This window comes from Rattus rattus, chromosome 14 (assembly GCF_011064425.1).
Source record: "Rattus rattus isolate New Zealand chromosome 14, Rrattus_CSIRO_v1, whole genome shotgun sequence".
Classification (NCBI taxonomy): domain Eukaryota; kingdom Metazoa; phylum Chordata; class Mammalia; order Rodentia; family Muridae; genus Rattus; species Rattus rattus.
Window position 1 is genome coordinate 73125829 of NC_046167.1, and position 14777 is coordinate 73140605.

At 53.2% G+C, this 14777-nt stretch overlaps 1 protein-coding gene across 2 annotated transcripts; it reads left to right on the plus strand.

Annotated features, from left to right (window-relative positions):
* Positions 1-4316: 4316 nt before the first annotated feature.
* Tspan17 (tetraspanin 17) lies at positions 4317-11936 on the plus strand. Of its 2 annotated transcripts, XM_032884925.1 has the most exons (9): positions 4317-4576; positions 7363-7413; positions 7494-7640; positions 7939-8109; positions 10126-10251; positions 10478-10525; positions 11033-11149; positions 11227-11288; positions 11746-11936. In XM_032884925.1, exons 1-9 carry the CDS (start codon positions 4490-4492, stop codon positions 11780-11782), a joined length of 846 nt encoding a protein of 281 aa, XP_032740816.1. In that variant the 5' UTR covers positions 4317-4489; the 3' UTR covers positions 11783-11936. The 2 variants fall into 2 exon arrangements, with proteins under 2 accessions (XP_032740816.1, XP_032740817.1); XM_032884926.1 differs by lacking the exon at positions 7494-7640 and having other exon boundaries at positions 4320-4576.
* Positions 11937-14777: the final 2841 nt, after the last annotated feature.

The window sequence follows — 14777 nt, forward strand, 5'->3', positions numbered from 1 at the left end:
CTGGAAGACTGCACTGTGGATTCTGGGGCAGGGCTTGGGGGATGAATGGCCTGGTTCCTTACTCTCTTGGAAGGCGTGTAGTGTAAACGACACTCCTTAGATGTTGCTGACGTTGGCCTCGTATTTACCAGTTTAAGCCATTCTCCCGCTTCAGCCTACATAACTGGGATTGTAAGAGCTCACCGCTGTACCCGTGTTTATAATAATTTCTTCAGCTTTTGCGGGTGGGGTGGGGCTCGGGCCTTGTGGCAGCTGGCCACTACTTATAACTAGTCTCAATTCGCCATTTGCCAAAAGCAGGGTGAAGTGATGTCCTGGCTTTGGAGTTCAGTTCTCCATGGGCACTGCTTAAAGGCTTCTTATAGGTTGCCTTCATTAGAGCTGTAGCTTGGGTACCCATCCTAAAACCTGCCCCTTCCCTAGACCAGCTGTGATTGGCTCCTACCCTCTCTCCCTCCCTCCCCTCAAGTACTGGAGTAGGTTAGAGGGAAAACAACGGGCATTTGTGTAAAGACAGGTGGGCCCTGGGGACTGAGAAATGCCCTGCATACTTCTCCTCTGAAGACGGTCCTGTAGGTCCTGTGTGTCTCCTGCTGAAGTGATGGAACGGATGAACCTTAATGCCTGAAGAGATTGCAGTGGTAGTTGGGTGTTGTTGTAAAATATAAAAAAATAAAAAAAAGTATTGTTGTCTTTTAACTCGCTTAGGTCCGCACCACAGTGCCCCAAGATATCTGCTAGATATCTCTGCGGAAACACATCCCAACTCCACGGCGGCCCAGTGTTTCCTGCCGCCACACACTTTTCCTACACTCAAACCATCACATAAATGAACACGTAACACAATCTTTGACCCAATTGATAAGCTATAATTGCCCACCTAAACATACAAACCCGGTACCATCCATCCCTTAACGTTGATAACAACCTGTAAATCCACAGAGCGAGATCTTTATGTCAACTTCATCGTCCTGTCACGGCTTCTCTCTCTCCCTCTCCTCTCCCTCTCTCTCTGTCCCAGTCTCCTCCTCTTCCTTCACACTTTTCTCCCACCCATCCTTCCTTAATTTCCTGATATCACAGAGTACAAAAGCCTATCAGGCTTGTTGTTTAGCTTACTTCTTTTTAAAAAATTGTTTAATCTTCATAATGGGTGTGACTTTGAGTTTTATGGTTATATTATTACTCTGGGAGAGAGTGCAAGATACAAGCTTTTCTGGTTACAGACTAAGGAACACAGTATTTTGGGAGAAAGATTTTGTCTTTGTGTTTTAAAAACCTGTGATGAGGCTCTGGAAACCTCACAGAGTCATGCTGATCAGATTTGATAGAGGTAGACTGCCTAAAAATAATTGATTCAGGAGAATCAAACAAGATATCTCGATTCTAAACTTTTTGTCTTGAGAGTTGTATTTTACAGAGTGTGACTACTTAGATTCCTGGTCTCAAGGACTTTCAGCTGGGTCCAGTCAGGACACAGCGGCTACAGCATTTGATTCATTCTTCCTACCCCCTACCCCCAAGGATATCTCAACGTCCATGTACAGCTTGAAGTTATGGAGGAGTCGTCGCCCCAACTCCCTGGACCTTTGTGGGGCTGAAAGTGGTTATTCTAAAATTGTTTTTATGAGGAATTTAAAATTGGTTGTAATTTAACAGGGAGGAATTAGCTAGATTGAGTTGTACAGTCATAATCTCCATTTGGTAACTAAGCTAAAATATCTTTGCTTTATATAGAATTTATTTGTTAAAAGTTTAAAAGTACAAGGTATAGAGTCAGTCCTTCTAATGATGTTATTACAAACTTCTGAGTTGATTACACCCGTGAGTTAAGGGCCAACTAGCAAATTCACGGCCCTGACTTTGTGAGAGTACTTTCAAGACAAGATATAAAGACAACAGTCCAGATTGTCTTATATAGATAGATGGTTTTCAAAAAACGTCAGAAATCCACAAAATTTGAGATTTAAAGTTATTTATCTTTTGTTGAGACATATCTGCTCCTAACAGTTCCCCTTTGGTGGATTTAATGAAGAATTTGAACATCTCTACCTCCAGGTGAGGCAATACTTTGTGGCTAGGCAGCCACTACACAAAACTGCCTGTTTCATCTGCAGACTAATACTGTCCAGAAAAGGACAAATTATGCAGAATAGTTGACTGATAAACTCTGCCAAGACAGGGTGATCTGCCCTTCAAAATCTGCATTTCAAGAGTCTGTCAGTTGATTTTGGGCCAGAAGACTGAAGACTTGCGCTCACATGTTGCTAACAGAGGACTGTGCTAGTGGAGATTTGTCTCTACAACCTCTCAGTTCTGGAAGCCATGTTAGGCTTCCTATGTGTATAGATATTTGGTCATTCTCAGATTTCTGACAGGGTTGAAGACTGATTATAGTCTCATAGCCTATCAGGCTGTTTAACTCTGGAAATACATATTTTATTAGATAGTTATCAGATAGTATACAAGCTAGCCAAGATATAGTATAAGCCTTTCTTTCTTTCTTTCTTTCTTTCTTTCTTTCTTTCTTTCTTTCTTTCTTTCTTTCTTTCTTTTTTTTTTCTCTTTTTTGGAGCTGGGGACCGAACCCAGGGCCTTGCGCGTGCTAGGCAAGCGCTCTACCACTGAGCTAAATCCCCAACCCCTTAAGCCTTCCTTAGGCTAGAATGGATAACTAAATGTTCTGTTTAACTGATATAATGTTGGACTGGGTGTTAGATATATTTTATGCTTTTAATTACAAAATGATAATAGTTGTGCTCAGCTTATATCTGAGAAAAAAGTTTGTTTTCTTTTAATTAGACAAAAGGGGTGAAATGTGGTATGATGTCACAGGTGAGGCAGGTACAAGATAGAAGAAGGCCTGTCATTGGATGAGAAGGAAGGATGGGCAGGAGAAAAGTTTGAAGGAAGAGGAGGAGAGGCTGAGAAGCTGTGACAAGACAACGGAGGCTGATGTAAAGATCTTGCTCTGTGTATTTATAGGTTGTTATCAATGTTCTTAAGGGATGCATGGTACCGGGCTTTGTATGTTTAAGTGGGCAATTATATCTTATCAATTGGATCAAAGATTACTGTGTTGTGTGTTCTTTTATGTGACGATTTGAATATAGCAAAGTGTGCAGTGGCAGGAGACACTGGGCCACCGCAAAATTGGGATGTGTTTCCGCCAAGATATCTAGCAGATATCTTGGGACGCTTTGGTGCAGGACCTAGGGGGGGAAAAGACAACCGTACTTTTTTTATTTTTATATTTTTACAACAACAGTTGGACTTCACCATGGTTTTTTTAGAAGGGGTCCACTTGACACTAATGATTCCTGAGGCCCTTTCTGTATCTGGTCTTAAATAAACACTTTGTAACAAACTTGGAATCTAAATGTTTAAGATCAGGTGTACCTAAACCTGGATCTGCCCCATCCTGTTTTGCTTCAAAAGGAGTCTGGTGAGTCCCAGGGACCAAGGAAACCAGAGAAAGCCTGAGTTGGTATGGGACAGGGGCTACAGTAGGGATAGGCAAAAACGGAACAGGCGTGGCACTCCTGCCGGTTTGTATTCAACTCCACTGTGTGTGGGTGCATGACACTGCTCACTGCTCCCACTATGCCCAACGGCTTATCCCTGGGGAATGGACTCCTTGGTTCTTGAGCCTTAGACTGGAGATCCACGGGCTTCAGTCACACTTGGCTCACCAGCTTTGCCAAGTTGGCTCATCTGGGGCCTCTGGAGGACTTGGGGAGCTTATATAGAGAAGAGATGGGGATTCCTCAGAGGTGGTGGTGGAAAGAGGTTGAGTGTGTCTGAGGTGTATCCAAAGCCTTGCCCAGAGGCAGGGTCTTGGGGGAGGAGTGAGGCCTGTTGGACCAGAAGAAAAAAAAAAACGGTGTCTGGGGCGTGGCTCCAAGGATGCGGGCCGAGGCTCAGAGCAGAGGCTGAGTAGGGCGGAGCTCTGGGAGGACTGAGGCCAGTTGGAGGAGGGGTCTGGGGCGGATCAGAGGCGAAACCCGGTTTAGAGGCGGGTCTCAAGAACAGAGGTTGGCTGGGGCAGAGTCTTGGGCGGGACCTGGGCAGGGCTGCGGGGAGGACAGCGGCTTGGCCTGGGCGGAGCCTGGGAGGATTAAGTCTGGCTGGGGGCGGAGTCATGCTATGAGCCGGTCTCCGTGAGGACTGAACCTGGCTGGGACTGGGGGGCGTGGGCGGAGCTCCAAGAAGACCGAGCAGTCCTGGGGCGGGGTGTGGACTGACACTGTGGGCGGGGCCGGAGCGCTGTTGGAGGGCGGGGTCGGATGAGGGCACCGCACTCCGGGCGTGGTAGTCCAAGCGCCAGGGGCGGTGCCACAGCGGGCGGGGCAGCCGGTGAGCTGTGTGGCTCTGGCCATGAAGCCGCAGCCACCGGGCTAGGCCCGGGGCGGCTCCAGGCCTGGGCAGCCCGCAGAGGGCTGGGCCGGTTCCCGGCTCGGGTTCCCAGGGCGGCAGGTGGCCGCTCACCATGCCCGGCAAGCATCAGCAATTCCAGGACCCTGAGGTTGGCTGCTGCGGGAAATACTTCCTGTTTGGCTTCAACATTGTCTTCTGGGTGAGCGTGGGTCGCTTCTCGCTCTGAGCTGAGGATGGGGGCTAGGGGGTCTCAGTTGCTGGTGGGGGAGACCCTTTTCCGAAGCTTGTGACCGGGGACTGTTCCCCACCCCCTCTACCCTGATGCCCTGTCCCCAACTACTCTGGGGAGCTATTGGGATAGCTGGGGGGACGGGACCCAGTCCCAGCAGAGGGGTGTTGGTAGTCTCTCATTGCAGCCCCAAGTTTGGGCAGAAAAAGGTGGCAGTGTTTGCAGGAAGACTGCAAGGGCGCGGTATTTGCGGACGAGCCCTGCCCCGCCTCCTTGCCACTCCAACTCCCGGCGTGGTGGTGCGGTGAGGATTGCGAGGTTGGGTCCTAGCGAGTCTACCCTACAGACGCTCAGAGGCGTGTGAGCCAGGAGGGTAGGAGTGACAAAAGCCAAGGCCTCTGTCTGCCTCTGCAGGAAGAGGAGCTCCAGTTGAGAACAGGGAGCTGTCCCTTGGGAACAGAATTCAGCATTCCATAGCTGACCAAACAAACAGAGGCTTCCCTCTGTGTGGCATCTGTGTCCCAGTCCTGCCAAGTCATCTTTCTCTTCTCCCTCCCCCCATCCTATAACCAAAGCGGTCTGTGCATGCTTTCCTTTATACAAGGCCTTTTTTCCAACTTGTATTCAGCAGGATTCAGTGGCCCTGTTCCCCACCCACCACCCTCCGTTGGCTCTGCCCTGGGGTGGTGTCCTTGAATTTCAGCAGTCTTCTGTTCTGAAGGGTGTGGGCAGCTACAGGGAGCGCTGGCCTGGAAGTCAAAGGGCCTGAGTGTAGCAGGCCTAGTCCAGAGGCTTTTGGGCAAGCCACTTTACTCTCTGGGTCTTAGCTTTCTAGCCTAGGAGGGGCTGGTATTAGAGTTTGTCTTCTGGGCTGTTAGATTAAATGAGGTTTTTTTTGTGCTTAAGACAGGGTCTCACTCTGTAGCCCATCCTGGCTTGGAATTTGCTACAGTTTTCCTGTCTGAGCTTTCTGAGTGCTGGATTATAGGCGTGAAGCATCACACCCAGCTTCATAGTAAATGGGTCATGATGAGGCATGTTCTCCCAACTACCTTATTATTACCTGTAGTTTACAGATAGGGGACTGAATGAATAGACGGTGAGAGGTTAAGTCATTTGTCTAGAGAAACAGGTGATTATCAGTGGGTGGAGGGAAGGCAGAGCTGAAGTAACTCTTGGGGTGGGGGGGGAGTGGAGATGAAAGTCCCGGCTTGGGCGGGGAAGTGAAAGTGGACAGAACATTAAGGTCCTACCTATGCTTGGGCGGCATGGGACAGTCAGGGTCTTAGAGTAGAGTTGGACCAGATCTAGTTGGCTGCAGGTGTACGTAGGGAAAGGTGACAGAAGACCTGAGATGGGAAGGGATCTGGGACCTTGAATTCCTGGTGTCCCACCTCCTGAGTGTGGGGATCATAGGTCTGCGCCTCTCTACCTGTCTCTACCTATGCTGTCTGGACACTGGCTAGGTGTCGTCTGGGCAGTCTGTGCTTCTTTCTCATTGTCTAGCCTCAGATCCTTGCTTGGGGAGCCCTGATGGTAAAGGCCAGCCACCCTCTCACCTCTGACCCCTGACACACCATCAGAGGAGAGAGAGAGAGAGAGAGAGAGAGAGAGAGAGAGAGAAGAGAGAGAGAGAGAGAGAGAGGAGAGAGAGAGAGAGAGAGAGACCAACACCCCACCTCCACCCACCCACCCTTTCCTTCCCTGGTGCCTTGGAAATGCCTTCTCTGTGCTGGTTATGGGGCCAGGGGCAGCTAAGCATCGTGTCCCCTGCCTCATCCTGTCTGATTTACCTCATCTTTGAACTGGCTAATGTTTTGTTTTCCCCAAACCCCTCCTAAATGGCACAGCCTCCTGTTCGGCCTTCCTCTGCTTCCTCTTAGCCTCTTCCCTTGCTCCCCCTCCCCAAAGTCATTTCAGGATCCAACATCTCCCTGGCTCCCGACACACACATCCACAGCCCACCCTCACCTTCCGTTTCAGACGCCTCTGCCCTGAGCACTGTTGTTAGTCCTTTGAGCTCACCAGAGAACAGGCTAGCCCTGTTCTCTGACCTCTCTACCCCTGCACAAAGGAAGTACCAAGCGGATAAACAGACACCTAAGTGTCTGGAGAGGGCGGTGGGCAGCTGGGGTTTGAGTAGCAAGGAGGACCGAGAATGAGAGGAGTTCTAGGTAGAGATCCAGAAAAGGCAAAGATCCCGCGGTCATCAGTTGCTACCTAGAGAGTTGGAGGCCAGCCTCGACTACTGCCGTGAGACCCTGTCTCAAAAAGCCAAAACGGGCTGGAGAGATGGCTCTCAGGGGTGAAGAGCACTGACTGCTCTTCCAGAGGTCCTGAGTTCAATTCTCAGCAACCACATGGTGGCTCACAACCATCTGTGATGGGATCTGGCGCCCTCTTCTGGTCTTTCTCAAGATAGCAACAGTACATATAAATAAATGAATCTCGAAGAAGCCAAAACAAAGGCCTGCGCCTGAGGCCAGATGTTTTCTGAGCCAGGCTGGGGCCTCTAGGGATTCTGCTCCTTTTTGAGAGAGTCCAGGAAGGGGGTGACGTCCAGCCCAAGGTTAGAGGTAGCCTCCGACCCTCTAGTCTGTGGGAAAGATTCCCTGCCTGGTGTCCTTGGAAGATGAACTGCCAAGTCCCACTCACAGCTTTGGGGTGGGGGCGGGGCCTGTCAAGGACCGGTCAAGGACGTTTAAGAGCCCGGGTGCTGGGACCCAGCCCTGAACTCTCCCTCCCTGCTGTTGTAGGTGCTGGGAGCCCTGTTCCTGGCCATCGGCCTCTGGGCCTGGGGTGAGAAGGTAAGAGAGCCCTTGGGGCTGCCCAGGGGGTGAGGGGGAAGGGGAGTCACTCCCTCACACTTGTCTACTCCCTGGTGCAGGGCGTTCTTTCCAACATCTCAGGGCTGACAGATCTAGGCGGTCTTGACCCCGTGTGGCTGTTTGTGGTGATTGGGGGAATCATGTCAGTGCTGGGCTTCGCCGGCTGCATTGGGGCCCTCCGGGAAAACACCTTCCTGCTCAAATTTGTAAGTCTCTCTCTACCCTAGACCCGCCAGACTTCTAACCTCTTTCATCCAGTTCTTGCCTAGTCAGGGTGCCCAGACCAGGAACAGGTAAAACCACGCTGTCTTTTATCAACATAACACGGTACTGCAAGCTCAGTGGTAGAGCATTTGCCTAGCACACACACGGCAGGGCTGGGAGGGGGTAGCACTTCAATAGAGGGTGGCACCTGGGGACTGTGGCTCCCTGGCAGAGGTAGTGGGAGCTCGTCACAGATGCCACACCTCTCCAACGCCCTCCATCTCTGTGCCCCCAACCCAGTTCTCTGTGTTCCTCGGCCTCATCTTCTTCCTGGAGCTGGCGGCCGGGATCCTGGCCTTCGTGTTCAAGGATTGGATCCGAGACCAACTTAACCTCTTCATCAACAACAATGTCAAAGCCTACCGGGACGATATTGACCTTCAGAACCTTATCGACTTTGCTCAGGAATACGTGAGTGTGGTGTCCGTCGTGGGCCCCATGCGAGTGACCCCAGATGGGCACACGAGAGAGGGAGCAAGTTCTGTGTGTGCGTGGACCATTTCCTAACCCACCCAGGCCAGCAGACGCCAGGGAAGGAACCTTTAAGGGCCCCTGGCCCAGGAGAAGTCAGCCGCTCATTCCTCAGGCTTCCTGAGCCTGGCCCCGTAGAGACACAGGCTCGTGAAACTGTGGCCAGAGGAGGAAATGGAGTGCAGGGGCTGTGTTGCTGATGCCCCTTGACTGTGCCCCAGATTTTGTACAATCTTAACTCCCCGCCAGCTCTCTTCTGTCACTTTGACACTTAGGTTTGGTGATGGGCAAGAAGTGCATTGTGGGATTTTGTTCCTATGCAGGCATCAGAGCAAAAGCAACACAGTTGCTTCATTTCTTTTTTCAACTTTATTTGTGTGTATGGGTGTTTTGCCTGAGTGCACACATGTGTGTGTGTATGTGTGTGTGTGTGTGTGTGTGCATAGTGGGTATGTGTGTGTGCGTGTGTGTGTGTATGTATATGTGTGTGTGTGTCTGGTATGTGTGTGTCTGTGTGTGTCTGTGTGTGTATGTGTGTGTGTGTCTCTGTGTGTCTCTGTGTGTGTGCATGTGTGTGCATGTATGTGTGTGTGTGCGTGCGTGCGTGTGTGTGTGTGTGTGTGTGTGTGTGTGTGTGTGTGTGTGTGTGTGCTGTGCTGTTGCGACAGCCTTGTTCCTGAAGAAGCCAGAAGAGGGCCGTCGGATCCCTGGAACTGGAGTTACAGACAGTTGTGAGCTGCTGTGTTGGTGCTGGGACTTGAACCTGGGTCTTCAGGAGGAGTAGCCAGTGCTCTTAACCACTAAGCCATCTCTCCAGCCCCAGCCCAGCTTGTTTCCATCCTGCCCCATCTACAATTGCACCCTGTACTTAGAGCCCTGGAAGCCATCCTCACCTGCGCATTCCAGGCCTTATACTCTCTCAGGGCCACAGCCTGTCACAGCAGTGACACCTTCAGCAGTGAGTGGCCTGAAGCTGTGCAGGGCAGAGGCAATCCTGTAGCCTGCCGTTCCCCTGCGTGCTTCCTTTCTCTATTCAGTATGGAATTGGGACAGCCCTGGCATACGCCAGGCCCCGAGCCAGGTGCGGGGAGACTCAGTGCTTTGTAAACTGTGCAGCCTGTTCCCTTCGTGACGGCAGTGTGGAGAGGACGCTGAACATATAAAATAGGGCCGGGGAGGGGCGGAGGGGGGGGAGGGGAGAACACACGGAGGAGGGATGAGATGAGCCTCTGTCTGGTGACCTTGCTGTGAGGAGGGGAAGGAATGGTGGTGTGTATGTGTAAGTAAAGAACAGGAGTGTTCCCCAGCAGGGACAGCAGTCACTTAGCAGGTGACAGGCAGGCGCTGGCTCAGCTGTGTCTGAGACCCGTGCATACACACACGCACACGCACACGCACACGCACGCACGCCGCATGGCCACATGGTCAAGCCCCTGGCTGTGCCCACAGGCTCTGGGTCTGCCACTAGAGCTGTCTCATCCCGAAATTTCGCAGCCTCGAGGCCAGCTTTCCAGCCGCTGGTGCAGCTCCCTCAGGGCTCTGCCCTGTCCCAGGCTAGTCCTCGTGCACTGCTGCAGACGTGGGCTTGCCCTGGCCACATCTGGCAAGAGCATACTCTAGGGAGGGGAACCGAGACTCCAGCATGATGACAGCAGGCATTTGGGGAGTGGACTGGGATGGAAAGGGGCAGGGAGGGAAATCTGGCCGTTCCTCTCCTGTCTATGCAGTGAGTCTGAAGCGCCTCTGTCCCCTAAGGGAAGTCAATGAGGAAGCCACGCCTGCTGCTTAGGGTCTCACCTCAGTCTCCCTACCCACTCTGATTCCTATGACCCAGGCCTGTTTGCTGGGGGGTGGGGGGATGGAAATTGTCTCTCCCTCCCTACTTTGGGTGAGGCTCTAGGGCTGGGCCTGGTTGCCAGCTGTGTCCCCTTCACTCTGGGCTCTTCCTCCCCCCAGTGGTCTTGCTGTGGAGCCCGAGGGCCCAATGACTGGAACCTCAACATCTACTTCAACTGCACTGACTTGAACCCAAGCCGCGAGCGCTGTGGGGTGCCCTTCTCCTGCTGTGTTAGGGACCCTGCGGTGAGTGGGGCCCTGGTAGGAGGCAGGGTCCCTTAGTGGTAGGAGCTGCACGCCATTGTGCTCCAGTGTCCGTGAGAGAACTGAGAAGCCTGGAGTTTCACTGCCGATGAGTGGGCATGGGAAAACCTGAGCTTCCATTTGCTTCCCTGTGAAGGAGGGCATTACAGCTGAGGGGGAACCCACGGGTGTTCCCTTAGCATATTGCTAATGGCCTGTCTCCCCTCAGGAAGACGTCCTCAATACCCAGTGTGGCTATGACATCCGACTCAAACTGGTGAGGGGCGTGGGGACAGGGTTAAGGGTAGCCTGGAATATAGGGGGCGGCACGGGGGCCTCTCATGAGCTCCCGTGGAAGGTCTAAGGGCTTCTGTGGGGTGGGACCAGCCCTGGGTGGGTTTGAGGTATTGGGTTCCTTATTCCACCTCTGTGGAACACCTGCTGTGGTCGGCTTCGCTCTAGACCTTGGTTGATCCAGAGCTAACACAGCGCTTCCACACTCAGGGCGTGGAAGGAGAAAAACACGAAATCGTAGGCACATTAAATGGACAGTCCTGGGACAGCTCAGATGAGAACTTAGAGGGTTAATGGGTAGGGTCTGAGTCAGGGAAAGCCTCTTCTGAGCAGCCAGGCTAAGACCCAGGGAAGGAGCCAGCATCTGTACAAAGGCCCTGTGGCAGAAGACACTGTTGGGGAGGACAGTGGGCTCGGCAAGGTGGAAGAGGGGCGGGCGGGCGGTCTGAGCTGAGGCAGGCAGGCTGAGCCTGGACCTGTGTCCCCTCAGGAGCTGGAGCAGCAAGGCTCTATCTACACCAAAGGCTGCGTGGGCCAGTTTGAGAAGTGGCTTCAAGACAACCTGATTGTGGTGGCCGGGGTCTTGGTGGCCATTGCCCTCCTCCAGGTACAGCCTTGGCTCTCCCCCCACCCCACTCCTGCCTGAAGCTCTCTGCTCCTCCTCACCTGCTCTCTGTCTTACAGATATGTGGCATCTGCTTGGCCCAGAACCTCGTGAGTGACATCGAGGCAGTAAAGGCCAACTGGTGAGGCTGCCGGGGGTGATGGCCACATGCCTGGCCCACGGGGCTCTAGTGGGGGCCTCCTAGGACGCTCTGCCTCACTCACAATGGCGAGGCCTATGGGACGTCTGTTATGACCTGAGCCCGAGGCTCTGTGAGCATGGTACTCAGGAAGCCACTGAGGCTGGACTGGGGCTGAACTGGGGCTGTACTGGGGCTGTACTGGGGCTGTTTACCACAGAACTGTGTGTGTGGGGTGTATACGTGTGTGTGTGCGTGCGTGTGCGTGTGTGTGTGTGTGCGCGCATGTGCGCGTGTGCGTGGCATGCACGTGTGCGCACTCGTGAGTACACCTGGAGTCTCCACCCCGCTGCTGTGAGGTGGTGGCCCTTCCAGAGCTCTAAGGGAGATGGAGCCAGGAGGGTAGGGCATGTACCTGCGTCCCCTAGTCTACTGTGGGATGTATCCCTGTGTGGCTTAGGAGCCTGCTGTCTCAGACCACTCCATATTCACCATGACCTTGAACCTGCCTGGAGCTCACCTTGGCCTCAGTGTCACAGCCTCTGAAATGGGTCCAAGAATCCTCTCTCTCTCTGGCTTGCCTCTCAGGACCACACATGGTGATGGCTACGAGCGACTCAATAAACAACACTTTGAAAAACAGTGGCTTAAGTTCACCGTCTTTGAAGGTTCTGTTGGCGGCACGGCCTCTACAGAGTTCTCCAGGGGGGACCCTGGCCTGGATTCAACCAAGGCCTCGTAGGTCAGGGTAGACTATTCCCTTGAGACAGCCTTCCAAGTGGGCATCTTATTGCCTTCAAGGTCGCATCTCCTGCTCCTTCTGGGGAATGGCTGTGGCCACACCAGCTTTTGAGTGTCAGGGTAGTCTGTATCGGGACACAGAGGCACCTCACCTGGTCCGTTCTATGTACCTGACTGCTAGTGTCTGAGAGTAGGCCTTTCCAACCTCCGAGGGTTATTTCTGGCATACTTCTCATGGCTGGTGTGCCTCAGCCTCAAGAAAGGCATAAAGGGGGGTTGGGGATTTAGCTCAGTGGTAGAGCGCTTGCCTAGCAAGCGCAAGGCCCTGGGTTCGGTCCCCAGCTCCGAAAAAGAAAAAAAAAAAGAAAGTCTGAAGAACGGGGTTCTGTTGATCACCCCTAAGAGGGCACAACTGGGGCGGTCCCATAGGTGCTGGGGCCAGAGGTGGGTGTCAGAATGCCCAGAGAGTGGCTGAATGCTGGGAAGAGGGCAAGAGGATTGTACTCAGGGAATGCCTGGTATTGGTGAGGGTGAACTGACTGATCGAGGGTTCGTTCAAAAACCTCCATGCCTGCAGTTCTACCTTATGGCCACCAGAGGGCACATGAGTACCACATTCTCTGCTGCTGGTTTTCCTTACAACCTCGCCTCAGTACCTTCCCGGCTTACCTGCAGTGGTTTGCAAACTTCTAAGGATGCAAAGCAGTTCAGGCTTGGACAATCTAGCTGCCCAAAAGGGTGGTAGGTGTCACATGACCCTTCCTTGCGCTGGGCAAATGGAGGGGTGGGCTGGTTCAAAGGTTCACCACTCTGATGTGCTCTGTTCTCTCAGTGAGTTATAGGAGTGGAGTGGAGTGGTGAGACCTATCGTGCTTTGGTCTCCACTGGTACTGGAGACCAGACAGAGGAAGACACAGGTTCTGTGATGAGATATCTGTGTAATCCGGATGAGGATAATGACCTGCTTGGGAGCGGGAGCACGGTAGGAACTGTGTTGAGACAGGTCCTCATCCGCAGGTACTGCCTGCTGTTCAGTTGTAGCTGATTGCAGTGGCGCAGGAATGCAGGGCTGACACCAGAAACCATAGAGAAGCTGGGAGTCTGCAGGCTGTTGGAAGACAGCCAGGTTTTAACTCCAACCTGCAGGCAGCACGCAGAGCCCAGGACTCCAGCTCCTGTGTCAGCACCGCCCACAGTGGCCCTGACTACTCAGCTGTGTGGGGTGCTGGGAGCTGCTGCCAGGTGGGCTGGCTGGGCACCTGATATCCTTGCCCCCCGGCACAGGCTGGCAGAGCTCTTGATGGCCCAGCCACGGCGATTTGTACACTGCAATAAATACAGCTCAGAAAGAGTTGCCTTTCTCATTTCCAATGGCTTCATTTCTCCCCCCAAAGCTCACAGCACCCTTGTGAGTTACAGTTTCTTTTTCTGATGGGGAAACAGATTCAGAGAAGGGGGGGGGCTGCCTGAAGCATACAGGGCGCACGGATCCTACCACCCCCTTGTGCTGGAGTTTGGCGCCCTACACACAGTCTTCTTGACAGGTTCTGGTAAAACCTGTAGACTGAACTAGCAACCCATGGGGGGTGTCAAGCCCCTGCCATTCCCTAAAGTGAGATCAGAATCTTCTTAGGTGCTAGTGACACGGGAGAGAGACGAAGTCCCCACCCTCTGCTGCCTCCTCAGCCTGCGCTGCCGCCTCATGGTGAGACAGATGGTGAGGGGGCAAGCATTTCTGTTGGTAATGTGCACCCTGGCGAGGACGAATGACAGCTGGAGAGCCTGGGAGGAGGGTTGGGAAGGGCGCCATCTCTGAGGGACCGGGATCTAGGTCCTGGCATCAGCTTCGGTAGGGCCTCCAAAGCCGCGGTGGGCTTGGTGTGGGGGAGCTGGGATGAGCGCCCGTGGGAGTGGGTGAAGATCGGGGAGCGCGGGCATAGGACGTGAAGGTGCTGCGATATTGAGGCTAAGGTGTAGGAGTGGGGACCTGGGCCAGACGCAGGGTTCTCCAGAGCTCAACTTGCTAACAAGATCTCCAGTTCCCCACCCACTCCTCCATGTCATCCGTCCGCTCATCTGCCTTCCACGCACCCCCACCCTCACCCCCACCTGCCCGCTGCTTGTGGCAAACAAACCACCACCCACACAGAGGCCTGAGCCAGAGACTGGGTGGGGTTCCTAAGGCAGAGGCAGGCAGGGAGCAGTCGCTAGTACTGTGAGGATGTGCTGAGAAGCACGTGATTACCACTCTGTCAACTTCTCGTTCCGACAAGACGCCTCAGACAAATCAGGGGAAGAAAGGTTTCTTTTGGCTCACGGTTTCACAGGATCTGGTTCACTGATGCGTAGCTCCATCCTGTGGGCCTGTACTGAGGTGAAACTCAGTGCTAGGGAGTGTGCGGTAGGACGGAGCGGCTCACGCGCATGCGCAGCAGCCGGACATAGGGAGAGACCTAGGATAAGTCTGCCAGAGGCATGCTCCAGCTACCCCCTCTAGCTACCCCCTCCCTTACCATCACCTCTCATCGAGTTAGGAAGCCATCAATGGGTTAATTCATCACCGAGGCCATAGTCCTCATGAGTCTGTCATTTCCCAGAAGTCTCGCCTCCGTACACTGCTCCGCAAGAACGAAGCCTTCGAATGCGGGAGCCTTAAACCACTAAGCCATAAACCACTTCTCTGTTACTCTGGGGTGGATAAGAGATCCACTTCCCGTGACAGTGCATGGAGCGGTTCCCTCTGTTCCAAGC